The sequence below is a fragment of the Phyllostomus hastatus genome, unplaced genomic scaffold (assembly GCF_019186645.2).
Source record: "Phyllostomus hastatus isolate PE091 unplaced genomic scaffold, TTU_PhHast_1.1 phas_scaffold_93, whole genome shotgun sequence".
NCBI lineage: Eukaryota > Metazoa > Chordata > Mammalia > Chiroptera > Phyllostomidae > Phyllostomus > Phyllostomus hastatus.
In genome coordinates, this window is record NW_025334042.1 from 31,496,313 (window position 1) to 31,522,603 (window position 26,291).

Genomic DNA, 26,291 nt, shown 5'->3' on the forward strand with positions numbered 1-26,291 from the left:
AGAGAAAAAAAGACCAGTATGTCATGTTATGCTGCAGGCAGCAGCCTCATACTTCTCCTGTTTGCCATGTTTCTTCACTATCATCTTCCCTTGTGCTTGGTTTAATTTCACGCTGCTTTGTACAGTAACATGCTGTACAGGCCTATAGCCTAGAAGTAACAGGCCTGGGTGTGCAGTGGGCCAGACCATCTAGATTTGTGTAATGTTCTATAATGTTCGCAAAACAACGAAATCACCTAATGATGCATTTCTCAGGATGTATCCACATCTTATGCAGCACATGACTGTATCTGAAGTTAGATAACATTGTATATATCAATCTACATTCAAGGTAGGAAGTAAATATGTATGTATGTATGTATGTATGTATGTATGTATTTTTATCAGCTCAATCTTCTGTCCTACTTACATACCTTTTATTATTTCTTTTTTTTAAATTGTTGTTCAAACACAGTTGTCTCCATTTTCCCGCCACCACTTTCTTCCACCCTACCCTCAATCCTTCCCCCCTTTGGCTTTGTCCATGGGTCCTTTATACGTGTTCCTTGACGATCCTTTCTCTTCTTTCTCCTGTTACCTCCCCCCACCTCCTCTCTGGCTACTGTCAGTTTGTTCTTTATTTCAATGTCTCTGGTTATATTTTGCTTGCTTGCTTGTTTTGTTGATTAGGTTCCACTTACAGGTGAGATCATATGGCATATGTATTTAAGTAGCAATACCTTGACTTTCATATAACTACAAACAGCAAAAACAAGGTTAAATGTCGTCTCCCTAAAGGATATGATTATTTCAGCACACAGTAGCTCAGGAAGGACACTGCTATAATGTATCTCAGTGAACTATGAAAAACAATGAAGTAATGCAATGATGCTTCCAAAAAAGGCTTTATAAATAATGAAATTCTTGCTTTTGATCTTAGCAATTACATAAAATTAAATTACATTCATTTTTTATATTCTTACCCCATTTAATCTTTGTCAGCTCAGGTTCAGTAAGCAAGATGGAATTTTGTACTTTGCAAATAAATGGCTTAATTAAATCATGATCAAAAATTTTTATGTTCATATTCACATCAATGTTATAGGGATGAATATAGCCAAAAGAAATGGTTATAAACAGGCTATTCATTTGAATCACCAATTTTTTTAACTTGCTTTATAGCTATACTTGATACCACTACCAATAGTAAGAGAAGTGAAAGCAAAAGAAAAATATTCCATAATGTGGAAGACTATTTTAAATCCTCCTTAAGGGTCTCTTTCAGGAATCCTTAAAACATAAGAACTTTAAAGAATGCCATCAGCTCTTTTACAGTGCATTCTCTGTAACACTTTTTTTTCTTTGCAAGAACAAGAAAGAGACCAAAGTAAATACAAAATAAACCGAATAGAAATTGATTTTTCCAAAGAATAGTAATTCTACAAATGCCCAGTTTGTTTCTTGGCTGAATGTTGATCATTCAGTGTAAACAAAAACCTGTTAGAAAGAAATTATACATTAGACCACAGTGGAATTTAGCTTTATATTACATCAGCAAAATTATCACTTTGTGCTTCTCAAAGTCAATACCCAGTTCAGTAGAAATTTATTCGTAAAAGGAAATGGTCACTGAACAAGTTCACCATTATAACTGTTTTACCACTTGTGGGCTACACCATTCTTGAACTATTTATATTTAATTTCAATGGATGACTTTACCAAGAAGGCTTTTCAAGCCCAGGTTCCTTAACGTTGTAAAATCACCTTCTCACTACACGCGTTAAGTACTGTTTCAGAAGGATCTGTCCCACAGATCCTCTGACATCTAGCAAATCATAACAACTGCTGACAGTACTTCTAAACACATCTCTCTGTTGCACACTCATTATGCAAATGGTAAGTTAGACCCCGCGCTAAGTCAGACATAACTCGTGAACAGACCACAGTCCCCTGAGGGGGACGTGTACACAATCTCTGAAACATGGAAAGAACCATGATAGACAAATGTATAAGGTGTTTTAGGAGCAGAACAAATACCCAACTCTGTGTGAGAAGGCTCACAGAATGTCTTTTCTCCTGAAAAAATGAGTGCACCCAGCTCCTCCCATTTATAAATTAAAACTCTTCCTTAGTGATCATCATTCTTCTGGGCCACCTTCACCAATGAACAAAGTGCCCAACCTGTTCAAAGAACCCTGGTCAGCATACCTTGTGGCTTTGGACTTGCAGCTGAGTGTTTTGCTGGCGTTTTTCCATTTATTCCCTGAGCCTCTTCATCAGATACATTCTGATCAATCAGCGTGCTTGTGCTGCTTTTCAAGGAGAGTGGAACTAGGGTGATCTTTGGACAGGTACTGCTGCCTGAAAGAGTTCAAACAGCAAGGGCAGGTAAATAAATGCAGAGGCAGACTACAACTATGTCTCATGACTTAAATTTCTTCTGACCCCATATGACAAAAACAATCACAGTTACAAGACTAAGCATAGAAACACTTTTCCCATGTATGCTGGCCTTGACAAATTCGAATTTTCCAGAGAAAGATCTCGTTCCATGTGCTTGAGAAACCTTATAATGCATACTGACAGAGACTGCTGCACATGCGTGTGTGTGCACACACACTCCCCCACCATCCCTGTCTCCTCCTTCCCTTGCAGGGCCACGAGAAGGGCATAATGCAGCTGCTATGGTGCAGACGAAGCCGACTAAGAGGAAGACCACAAGGCCCCAGCACTAATCTGGTAAAAGCGTTCCTTTCCAGAGCCCAGTCCAACTCAAAAGAACAGAGCAGGAAAACACCAACCTGACAGCTGACCTAAGAGGAGGAGAAGGGCGAGAGCGGCTGGATTAGAGGGGAACAGTTTACACACACACACCCCCCTGACTCACCAGCTTACTCAGACTCCAAATTAGCATATAGCATAAACTAATACCCATGTTTTCTCCTCTAAAAAGGGATGGTGAGATTATATGGGTAACACTGTCTTGTACTTACAACTCAAAATTGCCAAATATGCTTCAAAATACTGAAATACATCATGAGAATACATAAAAAATAGATACATTTTTGGAAGTTAAATATTGAATTTAAAAGAGACTTGTAAAGAAATCATATGGCCATCTTTTGTCTTTATACTCATATTAAATTTCCCTTTCTTCTACTTGACATGGTGATATTAATAACAAATTGGACATTGCTTAGGAAAAAATAAATTTCTACCAGGGAACTAACCATCACTAAATAAAAGTATGCCATTTAAGAAACTGTGAACTGTGACTGGTTACGAAACAAAGAGTTTCATTTTTACAGAATCCAAATATCTATAAAAAGAAAACTATTAGGGATAAAAAGCATTATTATTCAAAACAAGAAAAGCTAATAAAACCCAATGAACTTTCTACTGAGCAAGAAAAAAAAACCTTTTATTTCAATTGATTGTTAAATAATATTGATTAAAAACCTCGCTACTGCTTTTTTGTCTCTGCTTCCTTTAAAATTTATCTTGGTAAAACAGATTTTAGAAGATATGAAGAGTTCCAAGTATTGCTGGAGAAGTTCTGAGAGGCCCAGAGCTGAAACAAACACACTGAGTTTCCATCGGGCAGCGTCCTGCTGCAGCGGGCTGCCAGCTGGGTTAAGCGTTATTTCGCCAAATATGACAAAGGCCTTGAATGTGCCACTTGGGGGAAATCATTTCACAGCATATTACTAAAATTGTGAACAGAAGAAATAAAAGCTCAGATGTTTAAATGTGTGTCTTATCTACCTTCTCAGAAAAACTATGTGAAGTAGGCAAAATATATCCCTGAAATCTGTAGCCTATCATCCAACTGGATGGTTTAGCCTTTTAGGGGCCGGAGGACATGTGTTCCACAGCGATCCCAAGAATGCTGTGGTAATCCCACAGGCCACCTGCTGGGGTCTGTGAAGGATGGCCTGGCGCAGAAACAGGGAAAAACCACAGCCCAACTACAAAAGCAGAGGCAGAAGCAGCAATGTGCCAGAAAAAAAAATGAGACTCTGTGAAAGCAAGAATGCAGCTTTAGAGACAATTTATAGCAACAAAACTATGAAAAGTGAGCGGCTAATGGGTTAAATGAGAAAACATTAAAATGACTCTCAAAAAACAGATCATCACTTTTAGTGTTAAAAGTACTCTAAAATTAGCCTATTTAGAAACAAAACATGTGTTAAATCATTTAAATTGAAAAGGAGGTGCTTAATCTCTAGATAACAAATGTTGAGGTAACGATGAGTTTCGTAAGTGTCATACTTGTTGGAGACTATCTCACATGAATGTGCTGAAAAGCCTGCAGTAAGGGATGAACTACAAATTCCATTTCTTATAGATCCATTAAAATTATGACTACAAATCTTTTGCTCACACAATAAATCCATAGCCAGAAACTTAAGGAGATTACTATTTAACATCAGTCTCCAAACTATCACAAGGCATGAAAATATGGTAAAAGACAGAAAACATGTTATTTTTTTAATCTTTAGATCTTAGTTTTGAGAGATCATGTTCATTTTCTTCTGTAAAAAAGTTAAAAGAAGGCCCTGGCTGGCGTAGCTCAGTGGATTGAGGGCGGGCTGCAAACCAAAGTGTTACAGGTTTGATTCCCAGTCAGGGTACATGCATGAGTTGCAGGCCATGACCCCCAGCAAGCGCACATTGATGTTTCTCTCTCTTTCTCCCTCCCTTCCCTCTCTAAAAAATAAATTAAAAAAAAAGTTAAAAGATATCCATGTACCCATTTGGTCAGATTATTTATTCTTTAGCAATTGAAGTATTAAATAATGACAGTTTCTATTCTCAATTCTTAATAATATTATATTCATTATACTTGAGATTATTTAGCTTTCTAATGGGGAAAAAACCCAAATATAAACCTTTCTACTATTTACCTATTAGTTCTGCAGCACAATTTTAATTTAAAAAAGTTTTACTGATAATTGGACAATTTATCTGATGTGGAAGAGAAATATTGAGAGTGATTATAAAGAGGCCAGTTTTGCAAGTCGAGAGCTATGATCCTCGATCCACTGCTCAATCCACTCACATAACTGATCGATGTTACCCTCTAGAGATCTTCTGGTTTGCTGCTGGGCAGCTGATGCACTATATCTTCCTTGCAGGATGCCCCTGCTTCTTCAGAAAGAACTTGAAAAGTTTCACACTGAATATTACCTTTTAGTTTCTTCTCATTATTAACCCCTTGTTTCAAGTCTTTTGTATAATATGCTGTTATCTGCTTTCAGCACAAAAACTATATGAAACCAGAGTTCATGGAAGAAATCACAACTGTGTCAATCCACAAAAATTCCACCTTCACTTATTTAGTTTTCTAACTCATCCACTACTCTATCTTCATCTAAGATGGGACAGCCATACTCTTCATCACAGCCATCATATATGACTGCCCTTCTTGGGGTAAATCATGCACACTAATGTATTTCAGTTTTGACCTTGATGCAAGTTCTTTGCCTAGTATGGTTTTTCCAACCCCTGGTGTACTGCCTGGTGAGCAGGATGCTTATGTGCAACATGGTCCTCAACGTGATAGCTCTGGAGAACACAGTCCTTAAAAAAAACTTTTAAAGCAATGACGAATATGCAACGAAGACCATATGTGCCTGCAAAGCCTAAAATATTTCCTATCTTGCCCTGTACAAGAAAGTCACCTGCCCACATGAGATAATGAAGTTTACCTAAAAGCACACCATTTCATTAAATACTTTATCTTCTGACATCGTGGATACTAGCAATAAAGAGTTAAACTTCTTTTTGCTTGTTTATAACTGACTCAGCCTACTCATATTTGGAGACGGTCCTTATTTGGATGCCAGTTGCATAACAGATAATTAAAACAGAAATTGTAACCAGATGGTCCACCCATTCAAGAAAATTTTTATTAACTATTGACGCTTTTTGGTTCCAATTTACCAAAGAGAACCAGAAGGAATGATTAGACTGTTATCTTGGGCACAGATATAACTAGTCACATTATATTAGAATGGAGGAGGGATCTGACTGAAACACTCTTTGCTCTCTCTTAATGATTGTAAGCTTTTTTATCCACTAGCCCTAACCATTTTGAATTCCTCTGTCTTCAGGTTACTCACGTAAGCTTTCTGGGACTTATTTCCTTTGAGGAATGTCTAGACATATGATAACTTCAGGGGCTTCTCAGATATTCTCATTTCATCCAGCATCATCTTTGACTGTATAAGGCTTCTTATTCCAACTGAAGATGTTGCTCCCATGGCCTAACTTTCATTTATGTCTTCTTTTGCAGGACACTTAGGAGTGGCAGATAATACCTCTGATGGCTGTAAGGTGACTTTGTCTCCAAAACTTTGTGTTGGACTGTAGTGTTTTGCCAAATCATCCTGGAATGGCTCTTTTACACTTTAAGGTTGGACTTACTTTTGGGCCATCCATTCCAAAGCAAAGGCCACTCAGTTTTCTGATTCTTCAGGTCTAGTCTCTTGCCATGGTACCCAAGACCTCACTCAGCTCACATCTTTATGGCCTTGCCATGGCCAGGTCTATACTGCCTCATCCATCCATAACATCTCTCTCCCAACTGCACCAAGTCTCTGGCTCAAAAGATCTCAATGAGCTCCACCCCTCCAGGCAAGAGGATCTCTTGGATTTAAGAGGACAGAAGTAGTTTTCTAGGGGAGACAATCTTTTTCACAGTACATTATCCAGTAGTAAAGACATACCTTTTAAAACAAAACAACTATATTTTGAAATAATTTTAGATTTCCAGAAGAGTTTCACACAGGTTCCTAACCTCAGCATCATACGAAGCCATGGTACATTTATCAATACCAAGTATGTAATATTGGTACAATACTAAACCACAGATTTCATCTGGATTTCACCAACTTTTCCACAGTCATCCTTTTTTCTGTTTCAGGATCCTATCCAAGATACCATGTTGCATTTAGTTTTCATTGTGTCCCTTGGGGCACTACAATCTGTCAGTCGCTTAGTCTCTGCTCCTCTCACATGACTTCAGCACTTTTGAAGGTCAGGCACTTTGTAGAATCTCCCTTTCAGGAGGCACATACATACAACGGAATATGATTCAGCCTTAAAAAGGAAGGATTTTCTGATGAATGCTACAACATAGTCGACCTCTAGACTATTATGCTAAGTGAAAGAAACCAAGTAAAAAACACAAATACTGTATAATTCCACTTATATGAAGAACAAAGAGTAGTCAAAGTCAGAGACAGAAAGCAAAATGGTGGCTGCCAGGGACTGAGGGGCTGCAAGAATGGGAAGTTATTGTTTAATGGGCCGAGTTTCACCTTTGTGAGAGTTTCAACTGCAGGATGGGGTGATAGTGGTCATGGTACCCCAACAATGCAAATGCACTCAATGCCAATGAACTTAAAACAGTTAAGACAGTAAATTTTACTATGCATTTTAATATAATTTATAAATTTCTGTAATTACAACAAGCATAGCTCTTGCTTAATGAAAAAAAAGTAAAGAAATAGTACTACATTCAATTGCCTACTTAGCATCTCTACTAGTATGTCTACGAGCTCACATGCAACACACCCAAGTGCGACTCTCTCATCTCCCAACTCTCAGTGCTAACGGCCTCCTCCATCAAAGTCAATGGCAACTTCATGTGTGCTTAGGGCAACAAGACTGGGAGCATCATCCAGTCTTTTCCTTTTCTCTCACCCTCCTCATCCTATTTATCACAATTTTCTGTGTAAGCCCGGGCTGGGTAGCCTAATTGGTTAGATGGTGTCCTGAAATGACAAGGTTGCAGATTCGATCCCCAGTAAGGACACAAACAAGAATCAACCCATGAATACATAAATAAATGGAATCGCAAATAGATGTTTCTGTCTCAAATCAATTAAAAAAAAAAGAAATTCTGTTGACTCTACAATCTACCACCACCAACTTCACTGCTACTATTTTGGTTTAAATAATCATAATCCTTAAGTAGGTTTCACCCAGACCCTCCACCTGGTCTCTCTGTTCCTGCCCTTGTGCCCACTACTGTCTATATTTGCAACTGGACTGGAGAAATCCTTTTTATAAAATTCTCCAATGGCTCCATATTCTACTCAGAATAAAATCTCAGCTCTTTACAGTGGCTGACAGGCTCTGTACCATCTGGTCCTAGTCCCCTCACCACTGACTTCCGAGCTGGCATTGCACCCCTTTGCTCACTCCACTGGGTCAGACTGGTTTCCTTGCTCTTCCTCAAACAGGCCAAGAACCTTAGGGCCTTTATTCTAGCTGTTGTCAAAATGAGCTAGCCTGACGACTACAGCGTTAAGTGTTTTATTTTGTTTTACAGTTTATTTTTTCCCAAGCATTTATCACCTTCTAACAAACCACATGATATTTTGTTTATTGTTTATTGTCTCCTCTCATTACAATGTAAGCTCTGGGAAAACAATGATCTTTGTTTTTTGATGTACCTCAAGGGCATCACCTATCACATAGTAGATGCTCAATAAATATTTGTCGAACAATTGAATTCTAGAGGCCTTAGGCTAGTTCCTATTTTGTTTGTTGTTTATTGTCTGTATCCAATGTTACAATGTAAGCTCTGAGAAAACAATGATCTTTGTTTTCTGATGTACCTCCGGGGCATCACTTATCACACAGTAGATGCTAAATAAATATTTGTTGAACAAATGAATTCTAGAGGCCTTAGGCTAGTTCCTTTTTGCCTACTTTCTTAGTTTCCATCTCATGAGAGATGTTTTCTAAAGTCCAACAATAAGGAAATGTGTACCTCCTGTTTTAGTACACAAAATTTCAAACATTTCCATTCTTACCTAAATTTTAAAACATTCAATGTTATTTCTGGACAAACTATGAATATCTAGAAAAAAGTTGTACCCAAGTAATCTTCCTTTTAAATCAGATTCCTAAACCTTGGGAGTTGTGAATCCATGTTTCTCTTGATAAAAATGGCAGCAGCCAAAAATTCCAGCAACTGACTAAAATGTTTCCGTTTATTATAATCCATAACTTTACTTACATTTACTAGTGTTACTAACTGAAAAGCACTAAATAAAGACTGCCAATGTTTTAGATGCATCATTTGAGGCTACCTAAAATTATAGAATGTTATACTGGCAGGAAAAGTTGGTTGCTAGAAGGCTTTTAAGTTCAAAAGCAATATGAATTCAAAATAAGTATTAAATGTAGATAAGTATGGATATTCACTATTTTTAAAGGTCCACAGCCATATGACACCAGAAAAAAAAAGTGTAAAAAGGCAATTATTACTACTGTATCATTCTTAGGCAAATGCAACAATATATGTATAAAATGAGATAAAACAAATATGCAGCCTCTAAAAACACAAAAATAAGTTTTGTCTTGAAGCCAGAAATATTTAGCCCTGGCCAGGTAACTCAGTTAGAGTCTTGTCCGAATATGCCAAGATTGAGGATTTGATCTCAATCAGAACACATGTAAGAAGCAACCAATGAATGCATAAATAAGTGGAACAACAAACTGATATACCCCCCCCCGCCTTTCTCCCTTTCTCTCTCTCTCTAAAATCACTAAATTAAAAACAAAACAAAACCCAAAACCCAGAGCCCTGGCCAGGTGGTTCAGTTGGCTATAGCATCATCCTATGCACCAAAAGGTTGTTGGTTCGATTCCCAGTCAGGGCAAATACCTAGGTTGAGGCTTTGATCCTTGGCTAGGGTGCCAACAGGAGGCAGCTGATTGATGTTTCTCACATAATGTTTCCGTGTATCTCTCCCTCCCTTCCCTTCTCTCTAAAATCAATGAAACATACCCTTGGGTGAGGATGTAAAAAAGAAAAATTGGGCAACAGGGGGCAGGAAGAGGATTGAATGTGGGGGAGGGTGGGCAGAGCAGGGGAGAGCAATGTGGGAAAACCAGGGACAACTATAATTGAATAAAAAAACTGAAAACAAAGGAAAAAGGAATTCCCTTAGGTGAACTGAACTGAAACACCTTTCACTAAGCTTGCCAAAATTCAAGTTTTGAGTTGGCGCTCACAGGTGGCCATAGAGTTTGCTATGTTGGAGACCACAATTTGAATGTGGACTTAGGGGTCCGAATCCCTGCTCCTCACTTTCAGGGTCACCACTTGTTAGGTACCACGAATCCCTGCATAGGAAGTGTTGAAAGTGCACATTCCATGACAACATTGGATTGGTGCTGGGCCTGGCTTGGGCGGTATGTTCTGCTGTTTCTTGGTTTGGTGTCATTTTAGAGACGAAACTCCCTCCAGAATCTCTGTGTTCGGAAAGGAGGTGGAGGTAGCTGGCCCATTCCCAACCATGCGTGGAGGGAAGTTCCCCTTTTGGCTACAATCAACTAAGAATGTTGGTCAAGATCACAGAAAACTCTTGCTATTTAAAGCACAAAAATTACTCTGTATCTGCAGCCATGACTACAGCGGAAGGTGGGGGGGCAGTGCAAAGAAAAACCACAATCAATGACATGTGCTTCTTTTTGCTTCCTTGCAAAGGGTGGTTGAGGTTCATAGCCTCCTGTGCTTCATCCGATACATTCTTTCTATTTATAACTTCCATTCCTGGGTTTATCCAAACACCCTGTGTTACTACCATGCTAGTCATGAGAAAGGTCCTTGAGAAACTGCCCATCCGGACAATCAAGTGACTGCTAAGTTTGAAGCTATCACATTTTGTCAGAGCCTAAGATTCATTACACTTTTAAGCTCTGATATTAATGAATACACACAAAGATCTCTAAGTATATTATTGTGCAGATGGACCTGATAACTAATGTTAGGTTTCCACACAGGATCATCCGGATCAAAGGGCAGCTCAGGTGCTATGCACATGCACACCTACGCAGCTTTCCTGGATCCCAGAAGCATGCCACCTGGCTGTTTCCATGCCAATTGCACAAGTTATTGTATATTATGAAGCCCCAAATATACCCTTACTGCAATTTAAACATTCTTTAGGGTGCCTCAGTCATATATCTATCATATAAATCCTGACTTCTCCACTTACTAGCTGGGTGATTGACTTACTTGGTCTACACTTCAATTTCCTCATCTATAAACAAGCATTCATAGGATTCATAACAGTACCCTCCCGCATAAGGGTGTTGTGAGGATTGTGATTTAACTCATGCTAGTGAAAGCACTATAGTGTAGCAGCAGGCCCAAGGCAAATGCTATATAACAGTTTGCTATTATTATTATTTATATGACACTCGGTACTATACAACAGCAGTACAGTAGGTCAGGAGACCAGATGCCTAGTCTCTCCTCCTTCCAGACTCCTGAAGTTCGTAACTCTTTGCCTCCTGCCTGCTTACATATTTTCCCCACTAGCATCTAAATTTGGATTTACTGCCACCCAGCACTTCTTCTTGCTGTGCTACTTTCTTAGTACCTGCCATTTGGTCTACCGCCCAATCCTTCCACTTTCAAAGATTCCCAATAGATCATTTCGGGTAAATTTTGACCAAATAATGACTCTTTTTCAAATGAATACCATAATTAATTACTTACAAGTGTATGGCCTAGTATGGCAATGATGGGTCTCTTATTCACTAAAGATAACAACAGTGTTACTAATGATGAAATGAAGTCTGATATTTGGAGAATTTACTGAAGATAATTTTAACCCCAGATGATTTAATCACATCATTCACTCTTTACCATGATTGTAACTGTGTGTCCTGAACCCATAAACAATTTTTGCATTTTTCCTCCATTCAACATTTTATTTGATATTAATCACAACTGCTGTTTTGAAAACGAATCAGTTTCTGAAAAGCACATTTAAATGTGTTTATGACCACTTAAACAAGCTTAGTGTTTAATTTTAATAGCTCTCATCGCTATGCCTCCAAAGTACAAACTGTTCTGTAGGCACAGAGAGTATCTAACAAATCAACCGCAGAGAGTAATAAAACCTACCAAATGTCTAATTCATTCCACTCTTTGTTTCTTCTTTTTGTCCCTACTTAAATGTATTGACTGATAGCTCCCTAATTAGAAGTGCCACGTGCTCTGCTAATTACTGGGGAGAGGAGGACAAATAAGACATAAGCCTCACCCTCATGTAATTCACAGTTTAAAGGGGAAAGAGCTGTGCGATTCCACAGATCTCTGGAACCCCTGCCACCCCCACCCCCTGCTCACTATGGCTGGGAAACAGCTGGGCCAGCCCATGAGCAGGGTAAGACCCTGCACCATGGCTGGGGGTGAGGGTGGAGAGGAGGAGTGGCTGTGGGACACTTTGTGGAGACAATGGTAGAGGACTGGCTGAGGAAGGAGGAACCGCCAGGAAGAAAGGAGGATCCTTGCTTCAGCTGATGCCTAATGTGACATGGAAACAATGCCTTTCACTTTAAGTAAGAATGCCAAGAACAGATCTCTGTGCTTTAGATTTCAGGAGCCTGTGAGACTGTTCAGAATGAACATTCTTCCCTAACATTCATCAGGTTCAACCATCCCTAAATACTCCATCGCCTCATTTTTCAATCCCATTTTAAGAGAGGGGAGAAAAAGCCTATTTGTCTGAGGCAGGGCCAATGGTACAGAGGCTCTGACCCAGTTTTTTTTTGTTTGTTTTTGGGCTCAGTAATTACAGGTTAATTCACTTGTCCATCCTAGAAGGACTAATATCCTTCATTTTATTAACAGCAGTAACAAATATCAGCTAAGTGCTTAGGCTGGAGGGAGGAAAGGAGCCTGGGGAACATTTCTGGGGTGCCTGACGGTTCTTTCAGGGCCACGCAGGATCCGGGGCAGTTCTCACCGAAGAGCCCACGCCACATGCCCTAGGGCTCTTTTCCCAAACCGCGAGCTGTGAAACACCACTCCAGCAACAGGACCCTTCATCAGCCCCACCCACTTCCCCACCCCCACCACAACCAGCCAGGATTCTGCCCAACACACTTGTGACCTGCCAAATTTACAGCTTGACCTTCTGTATCCGTGATGCCAATGGGCATAGTAGAGGCTGTGAAAAGCCCTAAGTAGGAAAACCTGTTTAACTTTGAACCCCGTGCGTTCCAGGAAACCTTTCCATCGTATGTTATGTACAAGTAAACATCCCGTGAAGCTAGTGCATCTTGAAACACATTTTGGGAAAAGTTACCCCCAGAGACTCCTTCCCGCTTCCTGTCAGCTACGGCCTTGGTGATTTCCCACACTTTCCCATGTCCATTACTGGCACCTGCTCCTGACTTCCCAATAATCATCTTGGCCTCCCTCATGACCCCGACTCTGAAATTAAGAACCAAAACTCTAACCTGCCCTCGGCTGCTGAATGTGAACCAGCTGCCCCCCGCTTCAAGGCCACACAATCCCACAGGGAGCTGACCACAAAAACCCACCGGGCAGGCGCTTCAGCTCTGCTCGTCGAGTCTAAAGCTGAGGAGCCCTTGGCTTAAAAAAATGAGCTGAAATCTCATTCTGTAATTCTGCCAATCCACTTTCTCTCCGTCCTCTTCACCCTGCTCCTCCTCTCGGCCGCAACACCCACAGCCCAGAACACCGAGAGGCATGCAACTTAGCAACACAGGAAAATCTATAAAGGGACATTGGCTTAAAGTGGTTATGAAATAGAATGTAAAGTATTATAAGAGTTAAAAATGCAGAGATTAATCATATGTAGCACTCCGGCAGTTTTATGTCATTGAAACAGGTACCATAAGCATATATGTATTTGCTACATTTTACCGAAGACTCCACATACCACATACAAAGCATTATAGTGATCTTAAATCCACATGAACTGAAGTACTGTTTTGAGATGCTAAACATACTCTGAACGTAAGAGCACATCACTGGCCTTTCATTCTGTAGTCAAAACAGACACAACTGTTCCTTTACTCTGTGACCTCCCTGTGGGTTTAAACCCCAAGATCAGTCAAAACACTTCATTTGATAAGAAGCTTAACTTCTTTCTGAAGGCTTATAATCCATATATTAACGGAGTATTGGAATAGGCTAGGCCCCCTGAGAAAACCAACTAGTTTTCGAAATGGTCTTTTTTCAACTGGTTTGTTCTCTAGACACCAAGAGGAGTTTGAATAAATGCAGTGCAATGCAAAACTTCCAACTGGGATACACTGATGCTAAGAGACATGCCCTTCAGTAACATACACAAAAACGTTTATTCTGAACTTCACAACATTAGCAATCATAGCTTGGGAGTTCATAGTGCTTTAAAAACCACTTAACCATAGTGCTTACACCATTTACAACAAACTTGCTTGAAATACTACTGTGGTTCTTATTACTATTAGCAATAATGGTAATAATAAAATCTAACAATATGATTTATTCTGTGCCATGTAGCCAGTATGTGAAGTACTTTGCATGCATTTTCATTCACTCCTTTCAAGAAGCTTCTGAGATAAAGTAAGGTTGGCATCTTTATGTCCAAGTAAAGGTAAATAAACGGAAGTAGTGTTAAGTTACAAGGCTGATCTTAGATGCTATATTTACAGAGTTTGTAAGTACATCTGGACAGGGACTCAAGCTCACACTCCTTTGCCTTTTACTCAGCAGACAATCAACAATTACATCTGTTTTATTACAGCGTCTTGCCCTGCCTCTGTGCTTCTATTTAAGTCAATATTGTGGAGCTAGGAGCTTCAAAACAGCTAGGAAATTTTTAAAAATCCAATTTAAGAAATACAAGAGATCCCAGATGGCATCAGAGTAGGTGAAAGTTCCACTCATCTCCTCCCAGGACCACTAAAATATAAAACAATCAACCTGAATACCAACTAAAGACAAGGTGAACAGAGAAGTCTTACAACCAAGGATTTACAGAAAAAGCCATATGGAAACTGGTAGGAAGGGCTAAGATGTGAAAAGGGTTGGACCCACTCCCACTTGGAGCAGCTGAGAATTGGGAGGGAAAGCTCAGCTGCAAAGGCCCCGGTCTTGAGAAGCAGAGGTCTCCTCATGCCAGGCTCTCCAGCCCAGAGCACCAGAGCACCAGAGCCAGGAAGAGGCACCCACATAACATCTGGCTGTGAAAATCTGCAACAGTTCTGTCTGCCAGGGAGAGGGGAGTTGGCTAGAAACCTAGACACCCCCTTAAAAGGACAATACACAAAATCTCAGTAGTAGTCACTCATCTTGGCTCCAGAGAAGGAAGGGCAGCTCAGAGCAGAACAGAGTCCTGTGCAGAGAGACTGGGATCTGTGGCTATTGGTGAGAGCTGAAGGGATAGCTGCCAGGGCCTCTGTGCTGAATGCCTCTCTGAATCCGCAGACGCAGAAGCCACCTTTCTTGGGTGAAGCAATTCCCTCCCAAGTACCTAAGCCTGGAGTAATGCAATAGCCCACCCTCTTGACTCCTTGTCACCGACCCTGCAAAGCTCACACCCTATGGAGGAGTCAGCTGCCTGTCCTGGGCTGTAGAGGTCCTGGTGGTCTTGGGGGTGTCAGAGGCTGGGTTGTGTGGCTCTGGGGCGAGGGCCATTCCCTCCACCTACCCAGCAGACCAGCCCCCTCATGGGAGATACACTACCTACCCCTGGCAGCACTGTACTGCCAGAGCTCAGAATCTCCAGGAGGTATGGGCAGAACCCAAAACAAACTGACTTGTGTTGCTCCGGGACAGAAGCCATTTTTCCCTCACACTCCTGGGCAGCGCAGAACCGTCAGCCAAATCTTGGTCTGCCTGGGCCTGATAAACTCTGCTGGCCTCACCCTGACAACTCCCTGAGAAGCTTCCCAACACAAAAGCCTGAGGGCAATGGCAAGTGGAAGCTAGCCTTGGGGAACCCTGGGATTTTGCTGATCGGCCTCAGACCTAGCACTGGCTCCAGGTTTGAATATTTATCAGTCTAGTGAAAGGCACATACATCTACCTATTGATTCACTGGGAACCTGCCTCATGCAACTCAGATACCACCAGAAGCTCTTTCAGTGACTGAGCCTAAGAGGAAGCCAGCAGGCAGAGGAAAGTCAGGATGCCGTGGGCCTTTTGCTGACTTGCCCCTCAGCTCAGGGTGCTGATAAAAGAGAGACTGGCCCTACCAATGGACACTCAGGCCCAGCAGACACTATCACAAACTGTGGGTTGCTTTACAGCTCCAAACAGGTTGCCCAGGGCTAGTCACAAGCAGCATCTGACACTGACTGCACCAGAGTCCCTCACAAGAGGCCCCAGAAATAACATACCCAGTGACCGGCTTTAGACATCAGAGCCGGATGCAATTAGCTCCATGAGCAGCACATCCAAAGGGAGATCTCGGCAGGCACCAAACCCCATGAGGCAAATTCTGCTTTGTGTGGTCAGTTCCTGCACAGCAGCTCAGACACTGGGGTCAGGGTTAATCCTCACAGCTTGCCAGCCTGAGGGTTGACCCCAAGCACCAACAGGCCAATAGTAATCAAGACTCAATTACAACACAAAAGACATTGCTGGAGCACCCAGCTCAGGTGATCAAGGAAATTGTACCAATGGGTCCCACAAGATACCTAACCATAGAAACAGAGTGGCAGCCAAAATGGGGAGACAAAGAAATGTCCCAAATGTCAGAACAGGAGTTTTCAGAACAATAAATAAATGAAATGGAGGAAAGCCACCTACCAGATATGGAGTTCAAAACAATGGATATAAGTATACTCAAGAAAATTAGTGAGAATTTCAACAGCATGAAAAAGGACAGAATTCATTGGGAAAAAACAGTAAAAAATGAAGACTACGGTATCTGAAAGGAAGAAAAGATAAGAAGGAATAAACAATGGGTTTGATAAAGCAGAGAATGAAATCAGTGATTTGGGAGACAAGGTAGCAGAAAACACCCAACCTGAACAGCAAAAAGAAGAAAGATTTTTAAAATACATGGATAGTTATTAAGAGACCATTGGGACACAATGAAGAGTAATAATATCCACATAACAGGGGGACCGGAAGGAGAAAAGAAAGAGCTAGGGATTGGGAACCTTATTTGAAGAAATAACAACTGAAAATTTCTCTAACCTGGTAAAAAGAAAAAAAAAGGAAAAAAAAAAAAACCAACACACAGTCGAGGGAGAATAGAGTCCTTAACAAGATGAGCCCAAAAAAGGCCCACACCAAGACACATCATAACTAAACTGGCAAAGGTAAAAGACAAAAAGAGAATCAGAAAAGCATCAAGAAAAAGACAGTTACCTACCGGGAGTTCCCCTAAGACTGACAAGCTTATTTCTCAACAGAAATATTTCAGGCCAGAGGGATTAGCATGAGATGTTCAAAGCGGTGAAAAGCAAAAACCTATAACCAAGACTACTTTATCCAGCCAGGATATCACTTAAAATTGGAGGAGAAATAAAGACTTTCAAAAAGCTAAATAGGAGTTCATTGCCACAAAACCAGCAGAACAAGAAACGGTAAAGGGTCTTCTTTATGAGGAAGAAAGAAAAAAAGGAACACAGTTACTGTTTTTTTAAGGCAATAATTTATGTACCTATTAATAATCATTTTAAATGTAAATGGCTTAAAAGCCCCAATCAAAAGACATAGGGTAGGTGAATGGGTAGGAAAACAAGAACCCCCTGGCTGAGTGGCTCAGTTGGTTGGAACATGGTCTGTGCACCAAAAGAGGTTGCAGGTTCAATATCTAGTCAGGGCACATACCTAGGTTGCAGGTTTGATCCCTGGTCAGGGCACAAATAAGAGGCAACCAATGAATGTTTTTCTCTCACATCAATGTTTCTTTCTCTCTCTTGCTCCCCTCCTCTCATTCTAAAATAGAAAAATCAATAAAAACACATTCCTATATATATGCTGTCTACAAAAGACCCACCTCAGAACAAAAGACACACAGAGACTAAAAGTAAAGGGACAGAAAAAGATAGTTCATGCAAAGATAAATTTTTAAAAAGCTGGGGTAGCAATACTTAGACAAAACAGACTTCAAAATAAAGGCTATAATTACAAAGAAGGACACTCCATAATGATAAAGGAATCAATCCAAGAAGATGATATAACCCTTGTAAACATTTATGCACTCAACACAGAAGCATCTAAATATATAAAGAAAATCTTACCCTGGCTGGTGTAGCTCAGTGGATTGAGAGCAGGCTGTGAACAGGCTGTTGCTGGTTCGATTCCCAGTCAGGGCACATGCCTGGGTTGTAGGCCAGGTCCCCAGTGGAGGCCACATGAGAGGCAACTACACATTAGTGTTTCTCTGCCTCTCCTTCTCCCTCCCTTCCCCTCTCTTTAAAAATAAATAAATAAAACCTTAAAAAAAAAGAAAGGAAAATCTGGATATACAGGGAGAGATCCACCATGGGGCTTAAGCCAGGCTGCTGAGTACAGCTGAAGGCTATTCCAGTCATTAAGCCTAACAGCAAGGACAGATCTCTGGGAGCTCTGAGACTTAAGCTGACCCTCCCCTGAGCCCAGTGCTAGTAAAAGCTGGTGTGGGTGCTCAATTTGGTTCTTTCTGCATGTACCCAAGCCCAGCAAAGGAAGCCATAAGCTGTGGATTGCTGATAGCTCCAAACAGGCTTCTCAGGGCCAGACACAGGCAGCATCTGACTTGGACAGCACCAGAGTATTTGCAGATCTGCATAATACATAGAACCAAATACAAAGAAGCAGCCAAAATGGGAAGACAATGACAACAACAACAACAACAACAACAAACAGACCTCAAATGAAAGAACAGGAGAATTTTCCATAAGAAGAACCAAATGAAATTCAAGCAAGCAATTTAACAGATACAGAGTTTAAAGTAATAATTATAAGAATACTCAACAGCTTGAAAAATGACATAGAAACCATAAAAAATGACCAGTCGGAAATAAAGAATACAATATCTGAAAGAAATAACACACTGGAAGGAATAAAGAGTAGGTGAGATGAAGCAGAGGATCAAATAAGCTATTTGGAAGACTAGGTAGAAAAAAACACCCAACAGAGCAAAACAGGTAAAGAGAATTTTAAGAAATGAAGAGAACTCAAGAAAACCTTTAGACAATATGAAGCACCACAACATCTGCATCATGGGAATGCCAGAGGGAAAGAGAGTGAGCAGGGGATCAAGAACCTACTTAAAGAAATAATGACCAAAAACTTCCCTAATCTGCTGGAGAAAACAGACACATGAGCCCAGAAAGTTCAAAAAGTCCCAAACAAGTTAGACCCAAATAGGCCTACACCAAGGCACATCATAATTAAAATGACAAGACTTAAAGACAAGAAGAGACTCCTAAAATCCACTAGAGGAAAGCAGATAGTTACATATAAGGGAGCACCAAATAAGACTGTCATCTGATTTCTCAACAGAAACATTTCAGGACATAAGGGAGTGGTGTGAAATATTCAAGTTGATGAACAGCAAGGACCTACAAACAAGGCTACATTACCCAGCAAGGCTATCATTTAAAATTAAAACTGAAACAAGGAGCTTCCTAGACAAGAAAAAGCTAAAGGAGGTTGTTACCACAAACCAGTACTGCAACAAATGTTAGAGGGTTTACTTTAAGAAAAAGAGGAAGAAGAAAAAAACTAGAGGAACCCTGACCAGTGTGGCTCTGTTATGCGTCACTATGTGCAGCCGAAGGTGGCCGGTTCAGTTCTTAATCAGGGCACAGGCCTGGGTGGTGGATTTGGTACCCTGTCGGTGTGTGTACAAGGGGCGACCAATCAATGTTTCCCTCTCACATCAATGTTCCTCTGCCTGGCTATCCCCCTTCCTTCACCTCTCTCTAAAAAATAAATACATAAAATCTTTAGAAAAAAACAGAGGAAAAGAGTTGAAATAATAAAATGGCAATAAATACATATTTATCAAGAATCACTTTAAATGTAAATGGCATAAAGCTCCAATTAAAAACATGAGGTAGGTGAATGGATAAGAAAACAAGACCCATTTATGCTGTTCAAGAGACCCACCTAAGAATAAAAGATACACACAGACTAAAAGTAAAGGAATGGAAATATATATTTCATGCAAATGGAAAGGGGGAAAAAAAAGCTTGGGTAGCTATACTTATACCTGACAAATCTGATTTCAAAATCAAGGTTATAGTAACAAACAAAGGAGGAGACCACACAACAATAAAGGGAACAATCCAACCAGAGTAAACATGTTTTCACCCAACATAGGAGCACCTGTGTATGTAAAGGAAACCTTGATGGACATAAAGGGAGAGAATGACAGACTACAGTCATAGTCAGGGATTTTAACACCCCATTGACTTCAACGGATAAACCTTCCAGCCAGAAAATCAACAAGAAGACAGCAGCCTTAATTGACACACTAGATCAAATGGATTTAAATAATATCATCAGAACATTTCACCCCAAAGCAGCAGAATATACATTCTTTCCAACTGCATGTGGATCCTTTTCTAGGATAGACCACATGTTAGGATACAAAGCAAGTCTTGATAAATTCAAGAAGACTGAAATTATATCAAGCATCTTCTCTCACTATAATACAATGAAACTAGAAATTAGTCACAAGAAAAAAACCTGAAAAATACACAAAGAAATGGAAGCTAAATAATGTGTTACTAAACAATGAGTGGGTTAATAATGAGATCAAGAAGAAATAAAAACAAACATGGAAACAAACAAAAATGAGAACACAACAATCCCAAGTCTGTGGTACACAGGGAGAGCACTCCTGAGAGGGGAATTTATAGCATTACAGGCCTAACACAAGAAACAATCTAACTTCCCACTTAAAGGAACTTGAACTAGAACAACAAACAAAGCCTAAAGTGAGGAGTAGGAAGGGAATAAAAAAGATCAGAGAAGAAGTAAACAAAATAGTCTTAAAAAATAATACAAAAGATCAAGGGTCCATTAGCTGGTTCTTTGATGAGATAAACAAGATGGACAAATCTTTAACCAGACTCATTAAGATAAAAAAAAAAGAAAGGACCCAAATAAATAAAATCAGAAATGAAAGAGAAGAAGTAACAAATGATACCTAATAAATATAAAGAATTGTAAGAAAATATTACAAACAGCTATATGCCTACAAATTGGACAACCTGTACATACTGGATGTAATGGATAAATTCCTATAAATATATTAATATAACCCACCAAAATAAATCAGTAATAATCAGAGAATCTGAATAGACAGATTATACCTAGTGAAATTGAAGCAGTAATCAAAAAACTCCCCAAAAACAAAAGTCCTGGATTGGATGGTTTCACAGGTAAATTTTACCAAACATTCCGAGAAGAACTAACACCTCTCCTTCTCAAACTAAACGAAAACATTCAAGAGTAGGGAAAATTCCCAGGATCATTTTACAAGGCCATCATTCTCCTAATTCCAAAACCAGATAAAGACGCTACAAAGGAAGAAAATTACAGCCACTATCCTTGATGAAGACAGATGTTAAAACCGTTTACAAAATACTAGCAAACTGAATACAGCAATACATCAAAAAGATCATACACCATGATCAAGTGGGATTTATTCCAGGCATTCAAGGTTGGTACAATATTTGCAAATCAATAGATATGATTTAACATAAAGAAAATGAGGTATAAAAAATACAAGATCATATCAATAAATGCAGAAAAGACTTTTGATAAAATTCAGTACCCATTTATGATAAAAACTCTCAGCAAAGTAGAAATAGAGGGGAAATTACCTAAACATGGTAAAGGCCATATATGACAAACTCACTGCCAGCATCATACTCAATGGGCAAAAACTACAAGTGTTCTGCTTAAGATTGGGAACAAGTCAGGATATCTGCTTTCACCTCTCTTATGCAACATAGTACTGGAAGTCCTAGCCACAGCAATCAGACAAGAAGAAGAAATAAAAAGCATCCAAATTGGAAAGGAAGAAGTAAAACTTCTTTATTTGCAGATGACCTAATACTGTACATAGAGAACCCTAAAGATTCCACCAAGGAACTACTGGTACTGATCAATGAATTCGGGAAAGTAGCAGGATACAAAATTAATATCCAGAAATCAGGTGCATTTTTATATGCCAATAATGAACTGTCAGAAGGGGAAACTAAGAAAGCTATCCCATTCACAATTGTTTCAAAAAGAATAAAATACCTAGGAGAAAGTCTAACCAAGGATGTAAAAGACCTGTACTCAGAAAATTATAATACACTGAAGAAAGAAACTGAACAAGATACAAATAAGTCGAAGCACATACCATGTTCATGCATGGGAAGAATCACCATCATTAAAATCTCCATGCTACCCTAAGCAATCTATAGATTCAATGCAATTCCTATCAAGATTCCAATAACATATTTCAAAGACCTAGAACAAATATTTCAAAAATTTATACAGAACCACAAAAGGCCCTGTATAGCAACAGCAATGCTGAGAAAGAAGAACAAAGCTGGAGGAACCATGTGACCTAATATCAAACGATACTATAAAGCCAGAGTAATCAAAACAGCATGGTACTGGCATAAAAACAGACACACAGACCAATGCAACAGAATAGAGAGCCCAGAAGTAAACCCACATCTTCATAGTCTATTAATAGTTCACAGAGGAAGCAAACACACACAATGTGCTACAGGTTGTTTATTCAATAAACAGTATTGGGAAAATTGGACAGACATGCAGAAAAATGAAACCAGACCACCTTCTTACACCACAAAGAACAATGAACTCCAAATGGATTAAAGACTTAAATGTCTGACCAGAAGCCATAAAAGTCCTTAAAGAAAACATAGGCAGTAAAATCTTGGATATTGCTTCTATCAGTGTTTTTTCTAATATGTCTCCTTGGGCAAAGGAAACAAAAGAAAAGATAAATAAATGGAACTACATCAAACTACAAAATTTTTACACAGCAAAGGAAATCATCAACAACATAAAAAGACAATGAACAGAATGGGAGAATATATTCACTGATACATCTGATAAGGGGTTACTATCCAAAATTTATGAAGAGCTTACAAAATTCAACACCAAAAAAAAATCCATTAAAAAATGGGCAATGGACCTGAATAGACACTTCTCTAAAGCGGACACATAGATGGGCAACAGACATATAAAAAGATGGTCAATGTCACTAATTATCAGAGAAATGCAAATTAAAACACAATGAGATATCACCTCACACCAGCCAGAATGGCTATCATCAATAAATCAACAAACAACAAGTGCTGGTGAGGATGTAGAGAAAAGGAAACACTTTTGCACCATTGGTGGAAATGCAGATTGATGCAGCCACTGTGGAAAGCAGTATGGAGTTACCTCAAAAAATTAAAAATGGATCTGCCTTTTGACCCAGTGCTGCTACTTCTGGGAATATATCCAAAGAAACCCAAAACACTAATTTGAAAGAACATCGTAACACCCCTATGTTCACTATAGCGTTATTTAACATTGCCAGTTATGGAAGCAATCCAAGTGTCCATCAGTAAATGAGTGGATAAAACAACTATGGTACATATACATAACAGAATAGTACTAGGTCATAAAAAAGAAAATTATACCATTTGCTATAGCATGGATGGACCTGGAGAACATTATGCTAAGTGAAATAAGCCAGTGAGAGAAAGACAAATACCATATGATTTCATTCATAAATGAAATCTAATGAACAAACTGAACTAACAAGCAAAAGAGAGACAGACTCATAGATGGAGAGCAGGCTGACAGCTCTGGGGGTGGGAGCATAGGAGGTGGAGGCATTGAGCAAAAAGGAAAAAGGACTCAAGGACACGGACAACAGTTTGGTGACTGTGGGGGAGGAAGTGGGGAATAAGGGGCATAAATTGTAATAAAAGAAAAAGAAAATTATTTTAAACATGTTATCTGGATCAAGGATGGAAAATACCTGCTTTATTCAATTCACTCTTCTATTCCACTTTATATTTATTTATATACATGCATAAATATGCATATACTTCTCACTGACAGGTGTGGTCTTAGAAGGCTTTCCCCGCCCAGAACTCCAGTCAGTTGCAACCCCTTGGCCTGAGTTGACACGTGAGAAACCCACTTGCTATACCTGACATCTAAATCATCCTAAATATGGAGGAGTTTTCATTTTTTAAAAAGAAAAGAAAAACAGATGTAAGAAAAGAACTTGAAGGGCAAAAGATAGTTTGGGTTTTTTTAAGAGCTACAGTCCACATATTTACTCAAGATGTCTGGTTTATAAATTAACAGAATCTTGGCTTTTCTTCTTCCTCCTGCCCACTGCCAAACTATTTGTCTCACAAAAAATTTATCTGCAGATCCAAAAGGAAGAAAATCAAACTGGCCAACATTTCATAAGGCTGGAAAAAGGATGTTGCTAAAACCAAACAGAATTGTTTTTAATTATCTTAATCACAAACCAAGAATGGGCTACTGTTTCTCCACACAAAAAGGAATGGACATGCTTTTCCTAAGCAAATCCTTCCTGACCTTGCTGATCTTCATTAATTTTGTAACTACTTTTCTGGTTTATTTTTCTAAACTTGATTTCTCTAAACCTGACTCCCAAACATACCAGCCTCACATTCTCTGTAAACCAGTTTCTGGGAGCCTCTGAGTACCTCACGTTGCCTACTTACAAAGACCCGCCAACTTGTCCTTCTGAGCTCACTGTGCCCCAACACTTCGATGTGTGGTTGCTGACACTATCCATTCTTTTCAAACTGAGATTCAACTTCACGGCAACAATGGAGAAGATGAACAGGCACAGAAAGCTCCTGGGGGCCGGCCTGTCCTTTACTGCTTATTTTAAGTGCATCATTGCTGTCACTGTGGTCTGGGGCCAGGGTCAGCCCAACCAGCTATAAGAAGCAAGGCTCTTTTGATTGCAAAGTGCTTTTTAATCCCCATAGGAGAAAACAGGGTGCATTAGTAAAATTATAGCTTAAAGGTCAAAATTTTGACCTGATTGTTTATTTACTTCGGAATGTGAGCAAGTTATCTAACTTCCTTATAAATTAGAGAAATGTTTACTGCTCTAGTGCCATTGCTTAGGTAAAGGTGACAGGTAAGTAAGTACCTGGGTGTCCGAACCGTGATGAATGAGACCCAACACAAAACTGTGCATTTACTTAAAAACTTTTTTTGGCTCATCAGTTTTCATGAGTGTTTGTGTATTTAATGTGTGGCCCCAGACAACTCTTTTTCTTTGAGTGCAGCCCGGAGATGCCAAAAGGTCAGACACCCCTGACTGTGGACCTTAAAATGCTTCTATTTGACGTGGCAATTTTTAAAAACACTTGTGACAAATAGGTGGCTTTCTAAAAGGGGCTTGGTGCCAGCCTCTACTCAATATATCCCAGCCCTCCTTTTTACTTTGTTTGTCTCTCCTTTAAGGCAAACATTAATATACATCCCATTTTACTAAAATTTTAATATTTAACATCTTACAAAGTTAGATATTTGCTTTCCTTACTCCCTGCTGTGTAATCAGGCCGGCAGGCCTCCTACTTTCCCTCCAGCGAGACTCTAGACCAGGAGCACAACAGCATTGTGTTCAGCTTCTAACAGCAGACAGGATTGTTTCAGCCATACAAAACTTAAAAACAAATACTGCATCTAGCTTATTTATAATTTCCTATATTTTTTCCTCTGGCTGATGGAAGAAGTAAGTTAGGAAGAAAAATAAGCCAGGTCATCAACGATAACCACTCTTCTAATTCTGAATTTTAAAATTGCATTACATAAAATCATATGTATTTGCTTAGGTCTAATATGATGGTTCCTACAATGAAAAAGTTTAACTATTTTATTCATTCACTGATAAAGCCAATCTTATTACTCAGAGCTTTCTTAAAATCCTTTACATGGGACTGCAAGATCCGAAGGAAAACAACTCTTAAATTTCCATAAAGTATCCTTTACCATAAAACACCAACACACCCTTACATCCATCTAGTCATAGTCATGCACCCCCATAGCTCTAGCCACATGCCAATCTTCTCTGTTTCTGGAACATGCTGTACTCTTTTCTGTGTGTCTCTGTGTGTTTTTGCATATGTAGGTTCCCTTACCTTGACAGTTTTTCTTTAAATACAGTTGAGTTCTAACGTCACCTCTTTGAAAGACATTTCTTGAATCATATAAAGGGTCAGGTGCTCCCCCATTTTTATTTTCCAAACATATACTTGGTACCTCCTCTATGACATTTGTCAGACACAGTCACTGATTTTAGACGTCTGTGGTAGAGACAGACTTAAACTTCCTTCAAGGCAGGAAGAGTGGACGTTTTAGGAGTGACTATAGTGAACACGGGTATGTTTTCTGTCTCTGAGCATGTCTCATTAGCATTGTCCTGTGTGTAATAACTGAACCTATGTTGGACTAAAGGGGTATACAAAACTATCTTCTTTGCTCAATATTCCTCCTATTCACTATTTGCTAATTT

General features: G+C 39.5%; 1 protein-coding gene and 1 pseudogene across 3 annotated transcripts in view; both read right to left on the minus strand.

Moving 5' to 3' along the window:
- The window catches only part of FGD4 (FYVE, RhoGEF and PH domain containing 4), a 214,072-nt gene that overhangs the window by 70,222 nt on the left and 117,559 nt on the right, over positions 1–26,291 (minus strand). For all 3 annotated transcript variants that reach the window (XM_045828988.1, XM_045828991.1, XM_045828990.1), the window contains exon 2: positions 2,188–2,340. In XM_045828988.1, the coding sequence (XP_045684944.1) occupies positions 2,188–2,340 (153 nt within the window). The remainder of the gene's footprint in view (positions 1–2,187; positions 2,341–26,291) is intronic.
- LOC123812520 lies at positions 4,977–13,221 on the minus strand (annotated as a pseudogene).